The following is a 25,980-nucleotide window of genomic DNA, read 5'->3' as shown; positions in this document are numbered from 1 at the left end:
TAAAACAGATACCCCATTTTTTATGTGACAAGGCGGTTGTCTGTCGAGGTCGGAACGCATATGTTGAAAATTTTATACAGTGTCCAACGGTCGGGTTAGAGACGACGCAGCCAGTACAGACACCGGTCTGTGTAAGTGAATAATTTGGTGGCGACGCAAGAGCCATGGCACACGATACATAACAGATTCGTAAGGCTTGGTTGACAGGTATAGCCCATCAAGAGCCAGAGAAGCGCTTGGCGGCTAGGGACATAGTGATTCAAGGAAGTTGCGAAGGATCGAGGAATGCCGACGGCAATTGGCATGAGAGTCTGGACGGGTCATGCCGGAACACCAGGTCTCGCAAGGAACAAGCTGGTGACCTAGGCGGTCCTAGCGGTCCGTCAACATTCGGATCATGAATGGATACTATATGTGGTACATAGACGACGAGTAAGCTATCAGCAGCAGTGAGCGCGTAGGGATTGCCGTTGGCGACATGATAAATGGCGACGGTGGCAGAGTGGAGTGGCGGTCCGGGGCCCCGGGTGGAAATGACAACAGACGATTGATGATAAACTTTACTTGGCTGTTGCTTACCTCATCTGCATAAACGTGCGCTGACAGAGATAGGTATTACCCCTGCGGGTGCCCGAGGTCCACGACCACCAGCGCAGATAAATAGAGCGGTGAGTAATGGTCCTGTCCCTTAGAGTGGCGTCATGGAACCCCTTATTTACCTCACTGGGTCTCCCCCAGATCCTCGCAGCCTTGAGCTGCCCGACACATCGCCCGCCATGCCCACAACCCCCCTTCCCAAGACACCCAGCATGGCCATCCGCGCCCTCGACTCCCTACGCGACTCCCACTTGGTCCCCATGTCTCCTCGTCTCGAGGTCTCTCAGCCACACAGTCCGAAGCCAGACCACGAAGATGAGAGGAGAGAGGCAAAAGCAGACGGCGATAACCCATTTCCTATCGACCGCAATATCCTACGAACAGTAATACGCGAAAAACTGGGATGCGAGCCCTCGCATATAAAGTTCCTTAGCTCAGGCACATTCCATAAAGCCTTCCTAGTCTCACTCGTCGACGGGCCTGATGTAGTTGCGAGAATAGCCAGGCGGTATATGCCTAAGCTCAAGACCGAGTCCGAGGTTAGTGCTTCGGAACATTCAAATTTTCAGCTTCTTTTCCTGACAATCGCGTAGATTGCAACCATCAACTATGTTCGCGCGCACACCAACATCCCTGTTCCATTCATCTACGCCTATGATTCAGACCCATACAACAAGCTTGGTGGAGAGTACATCATCATGAGCAAGGTGCGTCACTATCTCCGCAGTCCTGACCCCTGTACTCACTTATCGCGATAACGTACTCCAAAAACGCCACCGTGCCGCATGCTCAACCTTTCTGTTCATTATCCACTCCCCCTTGCTCGCTTTAGGCTCCCGGAGTCCCACTTATCCGACATTTCCACTCGATGCCTGCAAACAAGATGAACGACCTCTTGCATAATCTCGCCGAGATGCTGGTCCCCCTATCACAGCATACGTTTCCCGCGATCGGCTCGCTTTATCAGCACGGAGAGCTTTGCCCCCCAAAGGAAATAGTCCGTTCCATACTTAGACGAGCTAAGATTGGAGGCGACCCTGGAAAGATAGCCGCCGGGATGGGTTATGGCAGGAACAATCAGCGTGACAGCGGCAAGCTGACACTCGACACTTTGAACGTTCCTCATTTGCATTCAAGGCAGATGCGGCCATCGCCGCTACATGAATCGACCGTCCTCCCACAACCGGCATCGCCAACCCCGTTGTCTCCCCTTCCTTCCCCTGCCTTTACGAATGCTGGACCTTCGACGTCAAGCTCCAAACGCTCCGACTTTTACGTTGGCCCCATTGTCGCGTGGCCATTCTTCGGCAGTGGCCGAGGTGAGCTACCCAGTGTCGACCGTCCTACGGTCCCACTCTCCGATTCTCCCGCCGCCAACAAGGCTCCAGAAGATCCTCCCAAGTCTCCTACCATTCATGACCCTGATGAAATCGATCGTGGGCCATTCCCAACACTTGATTCTTATGTCCGGGCATGTGTCAGACGTGAAGTCGAGGGGGTAAGGCGAGAACAAGAAAAGACTGGTGCGGCCCACAAACCGCATCTTGTACCGGCTAGCGAGGAACGAGGCCATCATCATACACACGGCCATGGCCATGGACACGGGCACGCGGGCCACCATCATTCTCATGGGAGGCGTCGGGCGAGCGATGAATTGCACGTACTCAATCCTGCCCCCAAGCGTCGACGACGCGTCCGGTCCGGCTTGGGATCGCTGGGGACCGACGGCCTTGGATCAAGTGCACCCAAAAATCGACGCGCGCCTCGTGGCCTTGGGAGCCTCGGCAATGGCAAAGGTCCCATCTCATCTACTTCCTCGACCTCGACGCCCTCGCTTGCCTCTTCGGACTCGGACTCTGATTCGGATTCGGAAGGAAGCTGCACATGCTCCGATTCATCGTGTTCCTGCTCCTCCGGATCTGGCTCATCTGAAGAATCTGGCGATGTCTACTCGGATGAAGAAGCCATTTACGGTGATTATCGAGCCGCGCAGAGGAGTTCGCTATTCGTCGGGCTAAACCTGGCGAGAGAGGGTGCCGTCAAGGCCGAAATGGAGCGCTGGGCACGGTGGTTGGCAGCCCAGGCTCATGGGGACGAGTCCGATGGGGAAGAGACCGCAGAGAGCAGCGGGAGCGACGATTCAGCCTTTCAAAACGGCAATGGTCGGGTCGGGGCGACCGGCTTCGTCGGAATTGCGCCCGTATCTTCGCCCCCGCCCAGAGTCAAGCCGGTCACCCCCGCCAAGTTGCTCTCGCCGCCCCGGGGCGTTGGCGTTGGAGGAGGGGGCTTTATCGGTGTTGGACCTGCCCTTCCCGAACCAGCCAAGGCGAGTTCGCCGTCCCCGACTTCTCCTGTTCCTCGTGGGCGTGGGGTCGGTGTGGGTGTCGGCGGCGGCGGGTTCGTTGGCGTCGGCCCAGGACCGAGCTACAACACTTCGTCGGGTACCGGATTTGTCGGTGTGGGTGTCGGCGGAGGGTTCCTGAACGTGGGCGGGATTCCCAGCCCCCCAGAACCTTCCTCGCCCGTCTCGCCTATTTCTCCGACCAAGGGATTCGCGGGAGGGTTTGGCGTAGGAGTCGGAGGTGGTGGATTCTTGAGCGTTGCCGCTCCTACCCCTGCCCCTCCTCCAGCTGCTCGAGGTATCGGTATTGGGGCCGGTGGATTCCTGAGCGTCGGCGCCGCGCCCGAACCGCCCAAGCCTGTCGAGAAGAAGAAGAAAAAAGCTGCCAAGCAAAAAGTCGACAAGGACGAACTCGGTGACTTTGTCCTGGATTTGCATGATTTGAGTTTGGCGAACATCTTTGTTGACAGTGTCGACTCGTCGAAGATAGTAAGTTCCGCGCATTGACTGGGCTTTTTGATATTGATACTGATGCTGACACACGTTTGTCAGACATGCATAATCGATTGGGAGAGCACGACGATCCGCCCGTTTTGGCAAGCTGCTCACCTGCCCACGTTCCTGGTCTCGGCTACCAACGCTCACTCGCATCCTGTGACCCCTCGACTGCAGTCTACTCGGATTTCCAAGGGTGTGTCCCAGGCCGACTCGCGGATGTCCCACCAGACCGACTCGCGCCATTCGCATCGCACTCTTGGCCCGCTCGGGAACGGCCATCTTCCTTCGAGCGGGGCGGCGTCGGGTATGGCCAGTATCGCTGCCCTTACTGCGGCCTTGAACGACTATGCGCAGGGCATGAACGATGCCGCATTTGGATCGCCCAAGTATTCCTCGTTTGGGGATTCGCCCAGGGCTCACCATTTTGGTGATTCTTCCCCTCGCTTCCCGCATTCCCCACAGAGACGATATGCTACCCTCGCCGAATCCCCGCGATTCCCTACACCACCTCTTCACTCTGATATGGCTCTCGACTCGGCCCCTCGCACGGCTGTACTATCTCGCCAACATTTACAGCACTCGCATTCCTATCCGGTCCATCATACGCGCAGGAGCGGCGCCAATACGGCGGTGAATACTATTTCAGCACTTCGCCCGAATGGGGCTCCGCGAACCATGTCCCAGCGCTCGGACGTACACGCCCATTTCGAAGAAGCCGGACTGGAACACGATCACGAGTTCAAGAGGCACCACGATGTCAGCGGGGGCGAGACTCCTCGACGGATCACGCGCGAAGAAGCGGCCGAGTGGTTCAAGCGGATCGTGGCCGAAGTCGAGTGCCCGACTGGTTGCGGCGACAAGAAGGAGAAATGCGGAGAGCGGTGGATCCGGGCCGAGCGTGAGCGAGCGTCGTGGCGCGTGGCCCACCGCGCTGTCGAATGGGACGGATGGGAACTTGGGTTGGTTGAAAGTGTGCTCGAGGATGCGCGCACGCTGCAGGGCGACATGGACTTTTGAAAATTCTTTTTTGGGTATAATTAATTGTATAGTTGGGTTTCGGCTTCTTTACATCCAGATGAAGTTTTTTTTTTAGTATTTCGAGGATACCAAGTGTTTCAAGTTGAAGTATATGATGTACTTTCATATTCCTGTATGCGCTTTCAACTATGACCTTTAGCCATTTGTACAAACTTTAGAATAAACATGCATTTCATATATAGAATAAACGGCCCTTTTGGGATTTAAGCATATGCTTATCACAGTCTGTACTTCGGCGAAATATATGGACTAGATCACATATATGCGTTTCAAACTTTAGTTGATGTTCTTAAATATCTAGAGATCTCTCGATATTACGCAAAGACACGCGATTGCAGTGCATTTCGCGATGCCGCTGCACGGCAGCTATGTGCAGTCCGTACGCTGATTGGTCCCCCGCACGAGCCTCGGCGAACTTGTTCTATGGTGGAGCTGATAGGAACGTTCTCTACAGACATACTTGGCGGTGGAATCGACATTTCACGCTAGTTGAAGCATGATGAGATAGTTGTATGCACATGCATGATTTCCAACTCGCCCGTCATGAGGCGAGCTAGATGCGAGAAAACGAGCCCACTGAAAAGTGTATGAAGGTGATCCATGGGGACGAACAATAAAGTAATAAAGTGTAGGCTGGAAGATGTTCCAGATGGATTCTACTCAGACACATGCGTACCTGAGCGTGGTGCTTGGCGTCTATCCTGAACCATCTCAGCAAGCCTACAAGTAGTGTCCCCTCCCTCAAGCTATTGAATTCAACCAACATGGCTAATGCACTTCGCGCCTTTATGATGAGCATTTTACGTCCAATAAGTATGTTCATGTTAAGATAGGCGAAACTTGCGTAAAATACTGACGAATTTGTAATTTCAACATGTAGTTTGGTGTATTCATCGACTGCCTCATCGAGGTCGTCTCCAACCAGAACACGCAAGGCGAATACGTAATGGAGGTATGTCTGACTCAGTAGCATGAGGACGTGGGGATGCTATGCTAACGTTTAGGTTGTGGTAGACGTAGAACAAGCACTGGGACCACATTTACTCAGTCGAACTCCCCTCCTTTCCGCCGGAACGACTCTGGAATTAAAGGATTTTATCAGAGACCTGAAGCTGACGACCAATTCTTCGACTGTGGGGAAACTTATAATATCGCGATTTCAGCTTCGAAAAAGCAAGCGTTTACCGTTTCGCCATGAGTATGTGGTGTTGTTTGTCGAAAGCAAGGGAGTCGAGTACATTATTCGTATCGACCGGTGATAAGTTTATTATCCTACCGGATTTAATTTGATGGCTAACATCATGTCTGAACTCAGTCTAGGCAACTTGGGCTCCTTGACTAAAGGCGTGCGTTGGCACATGGGGAGTTTTGGTATTGGTGGGTATAGTAAGGACTGTGTGCACATTGAAGAGGCAAGTTCCGAACTTGGGAGGTTGCTAAAAGAAGACCCTGCGGGAAGCAACATCCTTGCAGACCTTCACCACTGGTCATCGGTTATCCAAATCAAGGAGGATTGTGTTGACTTACGGAAGGCTGCTGCCAATCTGTTAAATGAGATCAATTATAAAATGCAATGCTCAGAGCGTGCGTATATACGGGCTCTTGAGCACACTTTGATAGCTGTATTGATGATACATTTATCGCATAGGCTACCTTCTTCAACAAATCATAGATCTATATGATATATCGTCCAATCCTAGCTTTGGTCTCATCGCATCTAATCAGGCACGCTTCAGAGCATTCGAAAAGGCCACCTTGAAAAAGCTGCCAGACTCGATACCAGACCTTCTGATGCAGTACTTCCGTGTCTACTCTCGCCGAAGAATTGGACTGCACGATACTGCGTTACGTGGATCCTTTGCTCTCTTGGGTCTAAATGAAAGCAAAAATACAAAATGGAGAGACCCTATATCTCATTACCGGGTACTATCCGCTGTATCCCGGTATCCTTTAACCTTGCTTGATCTATCACATCGACTGGAGGTTCTTTCGAAAGCATGGCCTGCATACAACCTAATTACAACTAACTGTGAACTTTTTTCTCGCTCGTTATGTCATTCGAACCTATGCGGTCATTTTTGTTTTATCTCAAATGGTTACCTTCGCGTGCCAAGAACTTCTGGTAGTCCGTTTATAATTTCATTACTAAACCTGACGGCGTATCACACATTCTATATTACAATTCTTATTCTTAACTCTGTGTTATTCTTGGTTCTCCCAATGGTCCTCTGCTTTGCTACCACTCGTCATTGGGTCTGTGCAGGCCGTACGGTGGAGATTCCGACAACGAAGTGTGCCGACTTGGATATTAAGCCACAATATGTTCCAATAGAGGACAGGCGACTGGTCCTTGCATTGCTAATTTGGGTTGCCGTGATAGGTAACCTGATCGTAATGTATCTATCGGCTCTGAAACTCGCGGGCACACGGTTTCTCAAAAGCGCTCTAAAACATGACGCAGAATTCTCGGCCAGTATCACAAGCTCCCCCTCTTCGGAAGAGCATAAACCAAGACCTAGAAGATCCCTGTCGACTGGAGGGTTACCAGCGGAGATTCAGCTTGGGGCGGAAAAAGATAATTTCCTGCCTATACCCACAAGTCAGGATCGACAGCACGACCGAAAAAGAGCGTATAGCATCACTTGTGTATGAGTTCATAAACTCAAGGCTTATATAAAACTATCTTTAGCTCCGTTTTTGGCAGTGTATGTACTATGTTATTATGTGTTTATGCCTCGGCAGCTTCATAGATAAAATTGGTATATAAGATATGCAGAATGTGTCCGCGTACATTCAAGCCTCTCTCTACTGGCGAATGTTTTTTTACCACAATTAGTTGGGATACTTTCAGAGGTAATTTTACGATCGGAGTTTTCATACGAGTTTGAGATGACATTTGACCTCAACAGACTGATAATGACTCTAATTGTATACTATTTTGGGAGTAAGTAGATATTTTCATCAGATATGCGAACTTAACATCCATACGGGCCACTACTTTAGCATAGTCAAACAATCCTTCAAGACGGGCCTCTTGAAGCACTAACAGATTCACACCAATGGGACCAAGTAGATCTACCTGAGAGTCTTCACGACCCTCTCCAACTCGAAAGACTCTGGGTCCACATAATCCATACGCATCAATGCGCAATTGTGCTTTGTGGATGGATTATCTCCGACTAATCTCACATAACACAAGTTACTTAGATTTCAGAAATGTTTGCTCATATATGATGTGTAGCTGAGAGATTTTGGAACAACGAGGTTCGTGATAACCATCCTATCGGTCAAAAAAGAGCCAAGTGAGTTGGTCGGTGGCTTGAAGCAAAAATGATTCACAATTGTAATGGCCAACTAATATGCCATTATCTATAAGGAACTTTCTATTTGGAGGATATTTGATCGATTGATTGATAAAGATGGCTTGGGGATAGACCTAAGGAGTAAAATGGGTGAATCAAATTCACCTACGGTTAGCTTCGCTTGCCTTATATCTCTTGCAGTTACAAAGCTTGAAATCAAGATTATGTATTGGGAGCAAGTAGTTGGAATATCACAGCTATACAAAAGATTGTTTGAAGTTTACTAGCAGGGTGGCGAGAAAAATCTTACCTGTGGGTGACTTCGATTCACCCGTTTTACTTCCTAGGACAGACCCAAGATGTGTGTAGCCACATAAGTACATACTAGCCACAAAGGCTTACAGCCCACCGTCGTCATTTAAATTACACGCGAACTTAACTCGGTCCAGACCTTTAAACTATCTACGTAGCCATGCTTTCCAGAACTGGGCTGCGGAATGCAATATACAGCACAAGCGATTGGAGACGAATTACCGACGTGCTGCGGGCGTCAAATGCCTCGAAGGGCAAGGTCCCAGGTTACCTGGGCGACATGGTGACTTGTTCACCTTGGATCATTCTTCCAAACGGTCTGGTGTATAAAGTTTGCGACTTTAAAATTTCGTATCAATCAATGGCTAGAAATGACCAAGAATTGAATGTTGTTGGACACGTGCACAGCTGCATGATATTAGACCGCGCTGCGGCAAATGCTTTGATTATTTTGAAAAGGTCAGGGACACGTGCGCCAGATATCTGTATATAGGTGACGGGTGAATATATAAACACACACATGATTGTAATGTATCTACTAGCTCTGAAACTCGCAGGGGTACAGTTTCTCAAGAATGCTGTAAAACACGAAGCAGAATTATCCGCCAACATCACAGGCTCTCCTCCTTTGGGAGAGCGTAAGCCAAGACCAAGCAATCCATTTCAACCGGAGGGCCTTTGTGGGGCCCAGATTATAACTGAAAAATACCATTTCCTTTCTAGGACCGCAAAACAAAATTAGCGGCACAACTAAAAAAGGGCGCATAGTATCACCGGCCTCTGAATTCGTAAGCTCAAAGACTACAGTACCTCAGCTCTGTCCACACTTTTGAGAGTGCTTGTAATGTCCTATTTTACTTATATGCTTTTACTTCGATAGTATTATGGATGGTGTTGATATATAAGGTATGCAGACTAGTGGATGCGAATGTACTAGCTGTGCGAACAATAATTGTAACACAAATTGGGGTAAATAGGCTATGAATGACAGCTTGGTATATTATTATAAGTTACTCATTGTAGTTTTTAAAGTAAGATGAAACATAAAAGTGGGTCAAAAGCAACAAATCTGAGTCCCAAGAGGAGGAAATGTACCCATCAGTCAATCCAACAAAACATAATTACTTGGGCGCTAGGTTAGGTTTTTACGGATATTTTGGGCACAAGGTAAAAGATAATAGACGTATGACTAGCACCATAAGTTGAACTGAGCATAAATGCCTACTCGTTGCGGAGATAATCTCACCGCAAGTTGACAATTCTTATACGAAACTGAGGATATTGCTACATTTATTTGTACTGCTAGTAAAATCAAGCCCCTCCCCGACTGGTAAATACATAGGCTATTCATCACCAGAACCAATCTCCAAATCCGGGAAGCAGATTCCGCTCAACTATTTTCAACTAATTATAGCTTTAGTATAGTGATTCGACTACGTTAAGACCTTAATAATTATGCTTACACGTTATTCACGAAGAGGGTATATATTTTTCATCAAGGGAGCAAACCTAGGTCCCACCTCAGCTACTTGCTTGGCATATCGAAACAATTTCCCTTGAAGGCAGGCCTCATGAAGCTTTAGTGGATTGGCACCGGGAGCCGTGAGGATACGATGGTAGACTTCTTTTAGGGAGTAGACCAGATCCTCCTCTCCCCCGCAATTCATGAATCCATAGTCAACAATCGAGGAGGGTTTCAACCTCGCGTAGTCACCGAGAGCGAACTGCTTGAGACTCCAGACCGATTTTGTCATATGTGGAGTGCCGCTGAGGACGTCAAGGACGAATGGATTTGTGATCTCCAACCCGTTGGCCGAGAAAAGATCAGGGAGAGACGAACCATCATATGCGGTGTAAAAATGTTCAAACGAGACTTTATGGATCAGCTCGATATAGGAATTCCAGAGATTCTTTTCCTCGTTGGGCGAACTGCATCCACAGAAACCGAAATGAACCCACTCAGGGAGATCGGGAGAGAGCTGAAATCTTGTGTGAAGCAGTAATTGCACGAATCTAAAGGCACGAAGCTTCTCTTCCGGCCAGTCTTTCGTATGGGATTGGATGCTATCGAGGTCATCAGTCACCAGTCCCCCAGCAAAACACCACGCCCTTTGAATGAATTCACTGTTGCTCAGAATAGCAGTGGACATGTCAGGAAATTTAGGTGGAGCAAGTAAATGCTGATTTTTTAAGAACCACGGATAATAGCCACCACGGGCATACGCCGGAATGTTTTCGTAATAGTTTTTGATATAATCAATGAGAGTACCAGCAAGTCTCTGTCGATGGATTTCGCGTGAATCAATATTCCCATAGGTGATGATCCCTTGGAAAAGGCTAAGCAACCGACTTTCACTTTGTTCAAATTGTGCTCGAGCGAACCCATAGTCTCGGCAAAGCTGAACATCAAGGTGATTTGGAAGGAAATCGTCATACACTAGGATGGCTAGACGATCTGCAGATGTGAGTTTGCTTGGATGGAGACATCTCAAACGGTGGAACTTCCAATCAGCCTTTTGGCACCCAGAGCTACAATACCAGGCATTATGGCACCCTGAACATACGTTCAATCCAGGCTCATCTGCTTCGCAATGGTGGCAGCTGCGCTCCATTATCTACCGAAATCAAAGTGAAAACTCGTTCCTATCACCTTTATTTCTTTATTGGGTATCAAGAGCTTACCGAACAAACCCCTTTGGGTAATAACTAGTGGTAGGTCTTGTTAACGGGCCTGGATGGTGCTATAGTTTCTGGTGGCGAAGAAGATGTCAGATTCCAGGTGGCAAATTCAAACTCAGGTGTGTGTATGCATCGCCACAAAAAACGCGCCCGCCAGCCACAATCGGTGTCATCTTGTTCAATGAGTATTATGCACCCAACTCACGTGAGACTGCGCAGCCCAGAAGCTCTTGATGTTGAGACTCGTTGAGCGGGTGCCAGAGCTTGGCTGCGCAGTAGACTGTGTAAATGCAGGCTATTAGAGACGAATTTCCCATGTACTGCGGGCGTCAGCACATTGAAGTTACCTGGACAACGCGCTGTCCTGTTCACCTAGAATAGTTATAATAGCATATTTAGTAACTCAAATTCACAATTCTTAAATCACTGTATCAATCAAAAATCAAGAATCAGGTGCTGTTGGATAAATGCGTGGTTTTGTAATATTAGACCGCGCTGCGGCGAATGCTTCGATTATTTTGAAAAGGTCAGGGATATGTACGCCAGATATCTGCACATAGGTAACGAGTGAATATATAAATACATACTCGATTCTCCACCCTTATCAACAGCATTACTCTTCTTCTCTCAAACTCAGCATCAGCCAGTTTTTTGCATTCAGCTCCATTTCAGTCACTTGCTCGCAGCTAGTCTTTTGCAACTACTCTTAACTCTTATTTCTTCGTTTATATCACTATGAACCCAAAGACACTTGCCTATCTCGTTGTATTCTTCGGCCTGACCGCAGCTGTAAGTCCTAGTGCTACTAGTAGGTTTACCGAGACTGATGGCATCTCACGACAGGCGCCAGTACTCCCTTCTGGAAACGGCAGTGGTCTTCCTCCTCGCCCAACTGGCTCAGCAGATAGTCAGCCACATCGCCCTACTGGCATCAGCGCACCATCGGGACTGCCAGGATCCTTCTCTGGCCTACCTCCGGCGTTCTCCGGGGTGCCACAGAGACCCAGTGGCTCACTTAGTGGTGTACCTCCTCCCCCTCCTTCGGGTACCCCCATAAAGCCAACCGATCTTGCAGCAAGAGCATTTGATACTTTCTCAGGATCTCAGATTCCTCCTAGACCTTCAGGAGCTGTGAGCGGACTACCTCCTGCTGGATCAGGCACACCACCGCCTTTCTCTGGTTTGCCCCCCAGACCATCTAACGCAAGTGGGGCTCCAGCCTCGGGCTTGCCTCCATTCTCTGGCGCTCCCCCAAGGCCATCAGGTGCGCCTACCGGCACTCCCCAAGGCATTTCCGGCTTCCCACCAGCCCCTTCGGTACAGGCCCGCGCCGAGCCCAGTCTTCCAGCTGGATCTTTTACAGGCCGCCCGCCCAAGCCAACCGGTAGCTTTAGTGGCCGCCCCCCTGCTCAATCCGGAAAGCCTCATGGTCGTCCACAATCCGGCTCTCGACCCGCTCCTACCGGGCCACCACCTTCGGGTGCACCTCCTGCCCCGTCTGGAGCTCCAGAATCACTCATCCAAGCCCGTGCTGAGCCTAGTTTCCCAGCTAGCCCTCAAAGTGGACGCCCCCCGAGACCTTCCGGGGCAGCTTCGTTCTCGGGCGTTCCTCCTGCTTTCTCAGGCAAGCCCCCTGCCTTTTCTGGAGTCCCCTCAGGCTTCACGGGTCGCCCCACTGGCCTGCCGGCCCGTCCTACTGGCACGGCTATACCCCTCACTCCGTCCCAGTTGGCGGGTGCTGCGTAAACTTATTTCCTAACTTTTCTCTCTTGGTGACTCGCCCGGATCTGTATTTCAGTGCCTATATGCGTGCACCCTGCTCATCTAAGTGTACGACCTGCCAATGTCCTGATAATATAATCACTTCTGGGAGCCATTATACCTTACTTTTCGTTATAGCTCTGAGTGGGAATACAACGAAGGGTATTTTTAAGTTACAACAAGTGACTCTAAAGAAGGATGTTCTCGGGGCCGGCACCTTCTTGATTTTACCTGTCGAGTGTACTACGCGCCACGGACTCAGTATAGGGTTAATATCACAATGTATAACACTAAACTGGAAGTGAACTCGCGCACCGACAAGTATTCAGACTGACTATGAGGAAACGTCCGAACGTGGGAATACTCACGCATACGCGTTGATTGAAGTGACTGGGTGGCACTCACGTGATGGACAGTGGGTCAGCACCCGTCTCCGGAACTTCAACCGATTGAACTCCGCACGCAAATCAGTCAGAATATTCGACCCTCGATAATGTACATCACTGATGTGTACGCCTAGAATAAAGAAGTTACATAGCCCTAACGAAGTTGTCAAAAACTTCACATAGCCAGCTGAGCCTCGACCGCCGAAGTGAACGAGGGATTCTCAGAGCTGTCAAAAGTAGAGTGGACACGCTGGACAGTTGGTGCAATCTGACAGGTCGATAGGTCTGCTTGGAGCTGTCAAAAAGTTGTCTAGACCTCACGCTCATAACCGCTGGGTAATTAGCTTGATGTGTGAGAACTGATCTTAGATTCAGGCCCGTGTTTGAGCGCTTGGAACCCGGCCCGGTGTGTGCTCGGGTCTTATACCCGGCCAATACCACGCTTGAGTGGGATATGCGAATATTCTCTAAGCACCGGTAATAAGAAGAAAGTGTACGTATAGTATGCAATAGTGGGAGCCATCACACACGTGGACTTTTCCCTATTCGCAGAAACTATTCGGCAACTTCATACTTACTTTTGGATAACTATCCCATTTTGGAAGTTCTAAAGTGTGTATTGTAATAGCTAGATAAACGATTACAGTGTCTTCCCCGAGCCTGAACAATGGCCGTGTGATCCTGTCCGTCCCTCTTCTTAGTTGACGGTAACGCTGTATTCGGTAGTAGTGAGTGTTGCAGATCCTGTAATAGAGTGTCAAGCTCTGAAAGGCCGATATTTTCAAAGCCAAGCCAACTTACCAACGAACGGCTCGGTTCCGGCCTGTACACCAGTCAAATACTTGGAGTTGGAGAGACCTTGGCTGTTGATAAGATAGGCTAGAAAATCATATAGTTAGAACGCGTTTAGTATGTGGCAGAAGTCAAAGGAAGCTTACTGAAGAAAGGCTTGAGGTCCTGGTTAAACCCTGTGAGCTCCGAAGAAGCCACGAAGGACCAGACTGTCCAGGTAGAGACAGTACCCTTGAACAGTTTCCAACTAACGCCGTTGACCTACGAATGACATTTACATCAGTTGAATATGAATACCGCTGGGATAAGACTATGTCACGAACCGAGGCGGTGGCAATTTGAGAACCAATGGGGCCAGCACCTCCGCGAGCGCTGAGCCAAATCATGATTTCGTCAGTGTTCGATCCGGATGCTGAAGTGCTCAGCCAAAGGTCATAAGAAACATTGGAAACAAGCGAGGAAGATGCGGACGAGTAGGTCCAGTACCATCCGGTCGGGATGGAGCTGATCGCCGACAGCCTCTTGCCAAGACCGCTGTTCAGAGCAACGTTCGAGTCTATGGAGATGTATGCGTGATCAAATACTGCAATCAGGCCAAATTTCACCAAGACACTTACAGCTCTTGACGTTGTACTGTCCACCGGACCAGTTGTAGGTAGTCTTCCATGCTACTTTTTTGCCATTGACCGAGGTCGCCTGAGTTTCTTGGGAGCCGCTGCCCGCGTCTTTTCCCCAGAGGTTGTTGTAGAGGATGTAATAATTGTTATTCTTCGAAGAAATCAGCAAAATAGTGATATATGCCTAAAAATAGCCATCTTACTAGGTTCTCGGAATCCCATTGGCCTTTGAGCACATTGAAACGCTTGTTCAACGAGGTCTCAGCATCGCGTTTGGCGAGACCGGTCTCGACCGGAGAGCCAGAAACAAGAGTAGAGAGTGCGAGCGAAGCGATAGCAAAGAGCTTGAAGGACATGTCGGTAAACCGATTGGAACCGTGTCGAATTAGCCTTGGGAAGAATACTTTTATATTGCGGCCAGAATGGACAAACGGGGGTTTTCGCTTTTAGTCGAATATTCGAACGATAGCAACCCAATGTCGACTCCACATGCAAAATGGGAAGAAGGTGAAATATTACGCAAATCGTTACCAGAGTTGCTAAGAATGTGATCATATGCGCTGCCAGCAAGAAGCTCGGCGTAATGTATTTAGACCAGCTGAGCGTTCAAAATGATTCGTGTCAGCCATGCCAAGACGGACCGAATTATATAATCCACGCTGGCAAGCTTATTTAGCTACACAACCGACGGGCCGCCGCTCCATTTCTTCGCGAGAATTCCAATGAGCACGACATTAGAACATGTTGTAACATAATTCTCCGCTTTTTTCTTGCAACAGTATCAACTTTCATCCGACACATTCAGTTTAAATTATATAATTCGGTTTGGCCGTTGAGGCCAGGCTGAGCTGTTGAGGCCCACGACTACAAAATATCCCATCTCACAATCCCCTATATGTAGTTGAAACACAATGAAAAAAATGATACATGCAAGAAAAGGCGTTGAGACCTATGCGAGATGATGACGATGAGAGAGCGTGAAATCAGTCCGTAAAGAGAGAGAGAGAGCAATCGAGCGCTTAGTAGCGGTAGTGAGACGCCTTGTAAGGGCCGTTGACAGGAATGTCGAGGTACTTGGACTGGACATCGGAGAGAGTGGTCAACTTGACGTTGAGCTGCGCAAGGTGAGCGCGAGCGACTTCCTCATCGAGCTCCTTGGGAAGCATGTGAACACCGAGAGGGAAGTCGCCTGGGCGAGTCCAGAGAGCAATCTGGGCAAGGACCTGGTTGGAGAAGGAGCAGGACATGACGAACGAAGGGTGGCCAGTGGCGCATCCAAGGTTGACAAGACGGCCCTCGGCGAGAAGGATAATGTGGCGGCCGTTGGGCATGGTGAAGCGGTCGACCTGGGGCTTGACGTTGACGACCTGCTTGGCGTTGCTCTTCAACCAAGCAACATCAACTTCAATATCAAAGTGACCGATGCTACACAGCATATTAGTTCCAGACCAAATGAAAATGCATATCGACTCACTTGCAAACGATGGCATCCTCGGGCATGACCTCAAAGTGCTTGCCGACGATGATATCCCGGTTACCAGTGGTGGTAACAAATACATTGGAACGATGCGCAGCATCTTCCATGGTGGTGACCTCATAGCCCGCCATAGCCGCCTGGAGCGCATTGATGGGATCGATCTCGGTGACGAGAACACGAGCACCATACGAACGAAGGGACTCGGCGCACTATTTCCACGCGTCAGTTACGAGACTGAGACCACAGCTATGCGACTTACGCCCTTTCCGACATCACCAAATCCGGCAACCACAGCGACCTTGCCGGCAAGCATCACATCAGTTGCGCGCTTGATACCATCAACAAGCGATTCGCGACATCCATAGTAGTTGTCAAACTTGGACTATCATGACCGATTAATTAGTGTGCAAATAAGGAAATTAATAATTTATTACAAACCTTGGTAACCGAGTCGTTGACGTTGATCGCAGGAATCTTGAGCTTTCCCTCACGGAAGGCCTTGTACAAGTGGTGCACACCCGTCGTGGTCTCCTCAGAAACACCGCGAATGTCTAACGCACGTGTTTGTTTATCAGATAACATAATCAGCACGATCGGCAAGGTACCCACCCTGGAGATATTGAGGGTACTTTTCGTGAACGAGGGTGGTAAGATCTCCTCCGTCGTCGAGAATCATGTTCAAAGGCTTGTCACCGGGGAAAGCAGCCAGGGTCTGCTCAATGCACCACGTGTACTCTTCCTCGGTCTCACCCTTCCAGGCAAAAACGGGGACACCAGTAGCCGCGATGGCAGCAGCGGCGTGGTCCTGAGTGGAGAAGATGTTGCACGAAGACCAGGTAACTTCAGCCCCGAGGGCGGTCAAAGTCTCGATAAGCACAGCGGTTTGGATGGTCCTGTAGGTAATAATAAAATGAACCGGGGTCAGATCTGCGCAAAACTTTAAGGCGATCAGAGGGCGTACATGTGCAAGCATCCGGCGATGCGAGCGCCCTTCAAGGGCTGAGCTTCCTTGTACTTTTGACGGATGTAGATGAGACCCGGCATCTCATTTTCGGCAATTTCGATTTCCTTGCGGCCAAACGCGGCGAGGGAGATGTCTATACGCGCGTCAACTCCATGTCCAGGTCGATAAATGCGATTTGCACTGACCAGCAACCTTGTAAACCATCTTAAAGACGCGAAAAAAAGTAATTCAAGTGGGGGCTGGAGATGGAGGAGAAAACTGGGTGGAGCGAGTACGCGCCGAAAAGTTTATAAGCGCGTAAAAATTGAAGATGCACGTGCCCGATAGTACGATCTTTCACTTTCACATTTCGATCGCGAGGGGCACCCTCAACCCACATAATACACTCGTCTCTTAGAAATCTAGATAAATCTCGAATTGGTAGTTATCTTTTTCGGCCGGTGCCGAAAATGACGACAACCGAAAATAGTGGTAGTACTGTCAAGGACCAAATCCGACCCAAATGTCGAATTGCCGAGCTCGAGCAGTTCAAGTGTACACCTGTCGTAGGGCCTAATGGATTCACTCGCGTACACTGTACACCCATCCCCAGGATCTTCCGAATGTCAGCTACCATAATTGTCCATCAGACCGAGTCTAATTAATGACTCTAGCTGTCCAAATCGGCCCGCGGTCGAAATTACCACGCTCGTCAATGTGGATTCGCATACAGGAGAATACATCATTACCTCGGATACAATGTAAGCCTATCAACTCCCCTTCCTCCCCGCATAACAACAAGCGTTGTGATCAACTCGCTTCGGTGATGGTAGGAACACGATGCCTAGGACGATGGCGTGGCGAGATCTGAACATGTCAGCGTCGGACTAGAGTGACGTATGTCGCCTGTCGCTTACATTTACATTCCGCCAGTTTCGGAGAGGTGAGGGGGGAGGGTGACAGTGAAGAGGGTTTGTTCGAAGGCGGTGGTAACAATATACACAGTAGCGTTTTTGTTTGAGTTTAACCTCTTCGGTCAACGCGGGTTTGAGTTCCCACGGCAATGAGTGCTGCACAACCTTTACCGCGCCGTCCACTCGATCGTTAGTTTCGTCCGAGACAGATGAGCATATAGTCAGTCACATTCCCAGCGTGATTTCGATACAGAACCTAGACACATGAGGGGGAACAGTAGCAACGAGCCAAAGTCGGGATCGGAAGGTCGAAGAGAAAGAAAAAAAGTCCAGGTCCATATCCCACTCCACTTGAGAGCCGCAACAGTAAACACGTCACACGACCGCAAGCCAAGCTTACAGACGGGTATGCGCGTCTTTTGCCTCTGGTTTAAAAAAAAACCTCGCACTATAAGATAGCGCTACCTCTTTTTTTGTTTATTTCCTTGATGGGTTCCCTTGTACTGTTATGATCACCGGAGGCGCACCTATAGTGCAACCCGAATTGAACCTTTTTTGGTATTATACAAGATGAGGTGTAGCCGGTGTTCGTCACGTAAGCATATACAAAAGAGTCTATTCGGTGTTTTATGGAAAGACACCGGAGGGGGCATCGCCACCGTGTGTGGGGGGTTCTGAAGCGCTCTAGATGATTTTGTTCCTTGTTCGCGTTCGGGTATCGCTATCGTTATTATTTATACGAGGCTACAGCTCAGAGCGGGGCCAAAATGACGCAGGATGGGTTGGCGATAGGCTATGTTCTCCGTGATGGTGCTCGTATGGTCGTTTTGGTCGCGATGGAATGTTTGCCTTTTCTCATATTAAAAAACACGACATCTGAAAATGTCAAGTCGACCGACATTGGAATTGTATTTGCTCGGTCTGTCACGCAAGCTTTCAGACTTTACAGAACCAAGTCTCGAACAAGTCAGTCTGAACTTAAATCCCAATTAAATCAAACCTTGGAGACAGGGGGGAGAGAGGCAGAGAGTGGGTTTATGACGACAAGCAAGGGTTAAAGGATGGACGACTAGGGTCGTTTCAGGGAACAGCGGGGAGGGTGTTGAGCTCTGACCGCACGATCGTCCGCGTAGGGTGAAAGATAGAAAGTGATGACAAGAGACAATTCTATCGCCCTCTCCCCCCCACGGAAATGAAATGACGTCGCTCTGGGGCCGGAGTATAGTTTGGTCGACGAACATGAATAACGGAGTATAGTCGTTCCGTTGGTTGCCACTTTTGTGGAGATCCACCAGCGCTAATGGAACATCCATACTATTCCGGAGTACGCCCGCGAATACGAAATGAATGAGGTTGAGTTACCGGGGCCACGCATATACTTCCGCCGCAAAAGTGAAAAAAAAAGTTTATTGGGAAATCTGATCGTTCTGTAGGGAGGATGAGGATGGGGGAACACAAATTATTGTACTACACCTTTTTGGGAGCATAATACGCAATAGAAGGGGAGGTTTCAGTCAACGTACGGAATCCATCCAACTTTACACACACATAGCAACCCCGCCGCTCATCCTCTCTGGACCATGTCCGCTGTACTACATGCTGGTAATACATAAAAAAGATCCGTCTGCTCGCGTGCGGTTTCAGGGAAATTTACACAAATATGCGAAGGGTCCAAGTTCAGATGGACCGGAATGTGTTCCTGACCGACACTTGAGCTCTCCCCGCCCGTGTGAGAGTGAGGGCGATTTACGACTGGCCAGAGATCCGATTTCTAGACCGTATGATGATGATGATGTTGAAAGATGAGTGTTAACATGTTTATCATGCGTGTGTTTAGTTGATGGGTGGATTGCCTAATATGGGCGGTTGAGTGTGGTTGGAGGAAAGAGACCGGATTGAGCGAATTATGAGGTTGGCTGGCTAGGTATGAGACTCGGGTGTTTGTATGATATCGTGGCGAGGGTGTTTTCGGGGATGGGATGACCGAGGTCCGGCATTCTAGTTTATGACAACATAGTTTCCATTTAATGTATGAAGGCTGCATTGCCTGATTCGCACCACGGGAAGGAACGGGGCTGTTGCTACATGATACCATATCAGACCGTGTGGCTGTGCTTTCATTATCTGTATCATGGATCAAGTGCGATAGCCTTGTTGATTGGTCTGTAACATGTGAGTTGTGTGTGAAACACCATGTAGGCAAAGTGTGTATGCGCAATGGGACGGCCATCAGTTCTGGTCGATGTGGGTGGCAAAAGTGGGTTGTCTACGCCTAGACGTAGACAGATGATGACTATGAAAGAGGAGATCGGACCGATAGATGACTGACGAGAACGCAAGGCCACATCGGGACAAGCACATGGGCTTAGGATGGGAAGCAAGGCCCGGCGGACATGCACATGTGCGGTGCGAGCTCGGGACTTGGGGACCCTAGCGGATAGATGCATCCGCGAGGGGATTGTGCCAAATAGGGGAGAGGGGGATGGGACCCAAAATAGTGGGACAGGGCCGGCGTTGGGGATAGATGCCGGTGGATGTGGTAGGTCGCATGAAGGCGGACAGTAAAGATATAAGCCGCGGCTGGGCTCGACTGCCGCTCAGTTCCTCGTCCAAACATACTTGATTGTCGGTGCGACCTGCAATTGCACGGCTCGCCCAAACTCAATTCTTTGTCGGTGAGTAGCGATGAGCAGAGGATTGACTAGATGCTTACCTATCCACAGCTTCAATCCGCCGCAACGTCGTCCCCTACTACCACCGTCAAGCGCCGTGCCGAATCGCCGGCGGCGCGACCTTCTCCCAAGCGTTCACGCTCTGAAGAGACCGCGGACGACTCGTTCCTCGCTTTGTTGTTGCCCGACTCTATGTCCCGCTTCCAGCCTCCCAGCCAGGACCACTGGCACCGCGACGACGAGCGCGTGACTTTGCCTCCCATTGCTGAGGACCGCCGTGCCTCGCTCCCGGTCCCCAGTGCCAGTGGCTATGTCTTCACCAATACATTCGAGTCTCCTCGCTCTCCTGCCCAATACACCCACCGCCGCCCACCCGTCCACCACCGCACGTTCTCGTCTCCTGCCCTCCAGGCCCACAATGTGAATGGCCTGCGAGGATCGAATGCGATTGGCCTGCATGACGATGCGCTCGCATTCTCGCCTGTTCCTCCTGGTGCGATCGACTGGCTTGGAGCTGGCCGCCAAGTTACACGCGATGATTCGTCCCTGTCTGACTTTGATCCCTCGGCGTTCGGTCTCGAGTCGGGTGCCAGCACTCCCGCCTTTGCGTTCGGCCCCGGCCCATCTCCCTTTTCTGGATTTAGTCCCCAATTCCACCCGCGCTCACAGGCCCCGATTAATATTGCCCAAGCACTTGCCTCGTCAGCTGGGCCATCTCCCATGAACTCGCCTGCTCCCAACATCCCCATCGACCCGAGCCTCACTGTCCCCTCGCCCCCCTCTTCTCGCGATCAACTTGAAAATGAACTGAGCTCGGTGCGCGCCAAGATCCGCGAACTCGAGTTTATGAACGATCTCCTCCAATTGCGTGTTGTCGAGCTCGAAAGCGAAAAGAACAAGGACTCGACAGATAATGTCCAATCTGACAACGCTGTCTCGCCTGATTTCCAACGCAGCTGGGATGCCAGAACCGAGGCTCGCATCAAGCGATTCTGCTCTCTTAACCGCGCCGGCAATGCTCTGTAAGTTTTTATCATCGTTTGTCATTGGGCTTTGTCCTGACTGGTTTCTAGCTGCGCTTGGCACGATAGCCGCCGCGAGCGTCGCTCTTTCCCGCCCCGCATGGCCCCTCCTGGCCGTAAGTCTCTGCTCCACCGCCCCACTTATCTCTCTAACCCCCTTTTGCAGACCTCAACTGCGGATGCACATACGAAGAGGCCCTCTTTGAAGAGTCCCTTGCCCGTCATGGCGTAGGCTCTTATCACCCGGGCGAGAGCGTCCGTATGGTAAGTCCCAATTTAAGCCTCGTCTAATCATCCCAATTAATAGCCTTTTTTAGGATCCGGCTCTACGCAACCCCTTGCTCAAGCTCCTCCAATGGCGCTTTGGATACAAAGATGGTGACTTTGAGCGTGATCCCAAAAGCGGTGTCTGGGTCGAAGGCGAGGGTGAACATGCTTGGGAAAACAGGCCTCATGCCACTGCCACTTCCTCCTCTCGACGACGCGAGCGTAGCAATAACAACGCCGCCAACGCAAGCACCAGCAGCGAGTGAGCGAGCCAGATCTTTCGCTGTACGTACATCCCTTTGCACATCACTCGCATCCTTTTCCTGATTTTCTGCCGTTCTTTCAGGTGCATGTACCATAATGCTATCTATTTATTCCCCTCCCGTACGGCTAGGTCGCTGTCACCTCGCCACGCGCACACATACACGATTCAACGATTACCAGCGCTGTCGCATTATCGCATCTCTCCGCTCTTACCACATCTGATCGATCATTATCACTTGTTTATTTAGTTTTGGGCCCAATTCATGTGTATCATCACTGTCTCTCCTGATCCTGTCCCCCTTTTTTAAGTTCTATGTTTCTTTTGCTTTCTGCCTGTACATGTGTTTAGTCTTTCGTTTTATGGCTTTGTCCTTTTTTTTCTCTCTCTTCCTTTTTTTTGTGTGTAATGAAAATTGATATGCATATGATTTGCATTCCCTCTTCCATGCCCGAGAATGAAAGCGAGCTCGAGGTTATTTTTAATCCGTGCGTGCCGTATCGTTCTTCGCTATCCTAGAATATACCCAGCTTCTCTATAATTTACTGACACATTCCAGTCTTCCTTCCAGTTCTTCGCCGCAGCGTCATTCTCCCCTCCCCTCCCCACATACGTCCACTCGGCTCCGATCTTCGCTGTCATGACACACACACACACATACGCACAACCATGGACCTGTCCTCGACAATATCCGAACCTGCATCAGCCGTACGCAGCGGCCCAAAAAAAAAAGTTCACAAAAACGGCATCACACGGTCCGGCCCGGCCCTCCCTCTCTCCCTCTCTCTCGCCTCTCGAGTTTCAGAAACATTATCCGCATCGCATGCGTGACGTCGACAGCTTGTGAAGATGAACCAGAACAAGTTGACAGACCGACAGATTACAGGTTACGAGCAAAAGGGTCTATGTGTGATGTGACGTGAATACATTACTACTATGACGCAGAGTCGGTTGGCCTATATCTATTAATTGACAAAAATGCCGAGAGGAGCAAGACTCGGGAGAGGGTACCGTACAGGGGTGGGTCACAAGGATGTCAAAACTGGACAAGTTGGACAGGTCAAATCTTGTACTCTCTATACAGTACAAGCCAAAAAAGGCACCCGGCATGCATTCTCTTCTTTTTTTTTTTTTCCCTATGTATACGATGCGCCCGGACCTCTCCACGCACATGTTTGAGATACAGCCGATGGGGGGGGGGGGACTGGAAATAGTGATAGGCACATGCTTTGATCTGGTTGCATACACCTAGTTTATTCAATTTGATGTGATCGTTTGCGACCCGCTTTACGTTTCCTTCCCTCCGAGTCCGAACACATCGGTATCCGGCACGGTTATTTTTGTTTCAACGTTTGTCCATTTCGAGAGGGCGTAGGGAGGAGGGAGGGCTACATGCCTTATTTACACGAGTGGCAAATTTACTCATGCTGTCGTATTTTTTAAAAAAACCCGATACTCACCCCCGTGACAGACAGGAGAGAATCCCCCAAACCTAACGGTATCAAACCCGAACGGATACGAAAGTTTCAATTCCGTTCTTCTTCCCTCTTTACTTCTCTTCTGTCCTCCCCTTGGCCGTCCGGGTCGAGGGGTACTTGTCGGGCATACCGAAGGAAAGGAACCATCGGCCTGCGAGCCAAGGGATGAGTTGGAGAGACAAGAGCGGTCCAAAGGTACGGACTTGTCGGAGACACCTGTCATGTAGAGTACAGGGCCAATAGGACACCACCCCCATGGAATCGTATTGGCACTGCCACTGATGGCTCTTGACCCCTATCTTGGCTCCACCTCGTTGACTTTCAGGGTTTAAGAACTGGGGAGGCGCATGGCTCGATGTCGTTTATGTGTATTACTAGTAGGGGCAGATAAGATAACTGAATGGTCTGGGCTTGATCTGTGGGTTTGATGGATTCAGTTGGTTCGATAGATTTAGTTGGTTCAGCGTTGAGCACGCACGACACGAGCCAGGGTGGAGTGAGTGGAGCTGTGCTTGGGTTATACATTACTAAATCGGTCAGTATTTAATTGCACGAATCGTGTCTCTCGTGCATAGCTGTATACATGCATCCAATTCCACCCACGATGTGTACACCAAAGAGTCCGGGTGTTGCCGATTTCCTCACCCTCTGCCCGTACCTTCATCAAACTCACCATACATATTGGCTCGATCATTTGGTTATTTGTACTCGTGTATGAGTGTGGTGTACTAGCTAGGGGCTATTGCGCTGAGTACCAATTTTCTGACGCCTGAAAGTTTAAATAAGTAGTGACGATGGCGATGGTATGGAATGAAAAAGTCTAGTCAGGAGTATGCGAACCGATTAATTGCGTATATTGGACCTCGTTGATGAGAACTTACGCGGCACGTTGAGTCGGGTTCACTTTAGGCTGCATTTTGGGCGTTATGCGCGCGGCTGGGCGTGGTGAGACTCGTGACTGGAATGCACGTACTTTTTGAGCATTTTCAGCCGACAAAATTCCATCGTTGTTCATCGCATGCACTTAAATCGAGCAGTCGATCAAGCGCCTCGGCGTGAGGATGGTCATAGGAATACAATCGGCCTATGATTTTGCCCATACACCATACAAAACCAAAATCCAGACAACGTTGTGAACTGTAGCACGTTCCCAAATCAATATATATTTTCGGTCTCTGAATGCGCGACTATCGCTCGGCCGTACCAGTCAGTTCACGTGTCGATCATTGCATGGGTGGCGTATGGTCAAATGACTACTTGAATCGTATCGGCGATGATGGGTGCTGAGGTCTTGACTCCCTCGCTGTGCCTCTCGATTAACGATGAACTCGGGGGAAAAGGGCAGGAAGTGTATTAAACTCGGGCCGTGGTTCGGTTCGGTTTCGTCTGACAGCGGCTTGTACGTGCCGGAGTTTTATTACAGCACTCAGATACGGCGTCGAAACGATTGCCTTTCGCGGTAGGTTCGGCTGTGGTTACATGTTCGTCTTGGGTTTGTCGAGATAAGACCGCGCATATACCTGTTCTAGACTTTGGTAACGCATGTTAAGGCTACCGACGGTTCAACAAAAGGATTCTTGCTGGTTAGGTCCGCGCAGATCGACAAGTCGCAGAGATCGAGGAAGTGCCTCCGTTCATTGGGTCTCGAGTAGGTCTCTGGACAAAAATAAGTATATCATTCCCTGTGAGAATGCAGAGCATGACATGTTAATTTCCGAACCTTGATCAAATATCGGGATAGACAGGGTCAACCGGCAGCATTGGCGTTACCCCACTTGAACCAGAAACAATCGAGACTTGTATTTTCGTTGATGTATCGTGCATAGCTGGGGTTCTGCCCGTCCATCATCGCGATTCGCTACAGTGAGACATGAACGATCAATAGTTCGGACCAAGAGGTCATGGTTCCCCCGAAATCTAGTGATACAACGCTCCACTTTATCTAAGCGCTACTGGGCGTCAAAATCTGCACCGTATAGAATAAGTGAGCAATCAAAGTTACAACGTATACGTATGGACGGAAGGTTCTTTATGGGATTTTCACTATGGGTGGCATAGTTTTCGTAATGGATGCGCAACTGTACCTGTAGTTGCTTTAGATATTCCATCAAACTCACTAAGCGGACGCAATGGCAGAATCGCGGTTTCTCAGGAGGTTGGTTGACGGTTTGCAGCATACCTTTCGGAACATTCTCATTTGACGTGCCCTTTCAAGTTCTCCTAAATTATACCCTTGTAAACCGCTGGAAGCCCTCGCCCCTATTTATACACCCTCGCCCTTCGGTCGCGTAGTATTAGTACGTACAGGTTCGGAGTCTGATATTCTTCGCGACCACGGGCATACCAAAGAAACAGAAAACGAGGATAGAAGCTCACCAATGCGGCCAATTTTCCAACGACAAGAGCCTAACTTTGCGGCTCTCAAGAGCACCTGAGCACTATAAAGCCTTTAAATGTTGCTAGTGGCAGGCTCCTCGAATCGATTGCATCGGATAGTTTGTGAGTAAAACGGGTCTGAGTGCTCTATAGGATCCATGTAATCTTTAAATAAAATATCTAGAGAGAGTTGGCTATCATATCGAATCATTTTTAATTATTGATCGCGGGATCAAGCAACATCTG

The 25,980-nt window shown here is 49.6% G+C and overlaps 7 protein-coding genes across 7 annotated transcripts; 4 read left to right on the top strand and 3 right to left on the bottom strand.

The window, feature by feature from the left end:
* Window positions 1–701: 701 nt before the first annotated feature.
* On the top strand, window positions 702–4,453 carry RhiXN_08380 (uncharacterized protein; the record flags this gene model as incomplete). Its single annotated transcript, XM_043328196.1, has 4 exons — window positions 702–1,136; window positions 1,191–1,304; window positions 1,430–3,427; window positions 3,491–4,453. 4 exons carry the CDS (start codon window positions 702–704, stop codon window positions 4,451–4,453), a joined length of 3,510 nt encoding a protein of 1,169 aa, XP_043183581.1.
* A 785-nt stretch (window positions 4,454–5,238) lies between these two features.
* On the top strand, window positions 5,239–7,126 carry RhiXN_08379 (uncharacterized protein; the record flags this gene model as incomplete). The annotated part of the gene is made up of 6 exons (XM_043328195.1): window positions 5,239–5,287; window positions 5,355–5,426; window positions 5,489–5,729; window positions 5,790–6,058; window positions 6,123–6,503; window positions 6,855–7,126. The coding sequence occupies 6 exons, from the start codon at window positions 5,239–5,241 to the stop codon at window positions 7,124–7,126; spliced, it is 1,284 nt and encodes a 427-aa protein (XP_043183580.1).
* Window positions 7,127–9,554: 2,428 nt separating this feature from the next.
* Window positions 9,555–10,633, bottom strand: RhiXN_08378 (MYND Zn-finger protein; the record flags this gene model as incomplete). Its single annotated transcript, XM_043328194.1, has 2 exons — window positions 9,555–10,534; window positions 10,591–10,633. The coding sequence occupies 2 exons, from the start codon at window positions 10,631–10,633 to the stop codon at window positions 9,555–9,557; spliced, it is 1,023 nt and encodes a 340-aa protein (XP_043183579.1).
* An 869-nt stretch (window positions 10,634–11,502) lies between these two features.
* RhiXN_08377 (uncharacterized protein) lies at window positions 11,503–12,513 on the top strand (the record flags this gene model as incomplete). The annotated part of the gene is made up of 2 exons (XM_043328193.1): window positions 11,503–11,556; window positions 11,611–12,513. 2 exons carry the CDS (start codon window positions 11,503–11,505, stop codon window positions 12,511–12,513), a joined length of 957 nt encoding a protein of 318 aa, XP_043183578.1.
* A 1,098-nt stretch (window positions 12,514–13,611) lies between these two features.
* RhiXN_08376 (endoglucanase cel12C) lies at window positions 13,612–14,679 on the bottom strand (the record flags this gene model as incomplete). The annotated part of the gene is made up of 6 exons (XM_043328192.1): window positions 13,612–13,658; window positions 13,716–13,793; window positions 13,853–13,967; window positions 14,030–14,262; window positions 14,324–14,474; window positions 14,527–14,679. The coding sequence occupies 6 exons, from the start codon at window positions 14,677–14,679 to the stop codon at window positions 13,612–13,614; spliced, it is 777 nt and encodes a 258-aa protein (XP_043183577.1).
* A 663-nt stretch (window positions 14,680–15,342) lies between these two features.
* RhiXN_08375 (S-adenosyl-L-homocysteine hydrolase) lies at window positions 15,343–16,968 on the bottom strand (the record flags this gene model as incomplete). Its single annotated transcript, XM_043328191.1, has 7 exons — window positions 15,343–15,748; window positions 15,798–16,009; window positions 16,060–16,182; window positions 16,239–16,351; window positions 16,410–16,693; window positions 16,762–16,897; window positions 16,950–16,968. 7 exons carry the CDS (start codon window positions 16,966–16,968, stop codon window positions 15,343–15,345), a joined length of 1,293 nt encoding a protein of 430 aa, XP_043183576.1.
* Window positions 16,969–20,027: 3,059 nt separating this feature from the next.
* Window positions 20,028–21,884, top strand: RhiXN_08374 (uncharacterized protein; the record flags this gene model as incomplete). The annotated part of the gene is made up of 6 exons (XM_043328190.1): window positions 20,028–20,196; window positions 20,259–20,332; window positions 20,381–21,351; window positions 21,403–21,467; window positions 21,518–21,615; window positions 21,669–21,884. The coding sequence occupies 6 exons, from the start codon at window positions 20,028–20,030 to the stop codon at window positions 21,882–21,884; spliced, it is 1,593 nt and encodes a 530-aa protein (XP_043183575.1).
* Window positions 21,885–25,980: the final 4,096 nt, after the last annotated feature.

Source organism: Rhizoctonia solani, chromosome 10, assembly GCF_016906535.1.
Source record: "Rhizoctonia solani chromosome 10, complete sequence".
NCBI lineage: Eukaryota > Fungi > Basidiomycota > Agaricomycetes > Cantharellales > Ceratobasidiaceae > Rhizoctonia > Rhizoctonia solani.
Note: the sequence above shows the minus strand (reverse complement) of the source record. Positions and strands in the feature narration are given on the sequence as shown.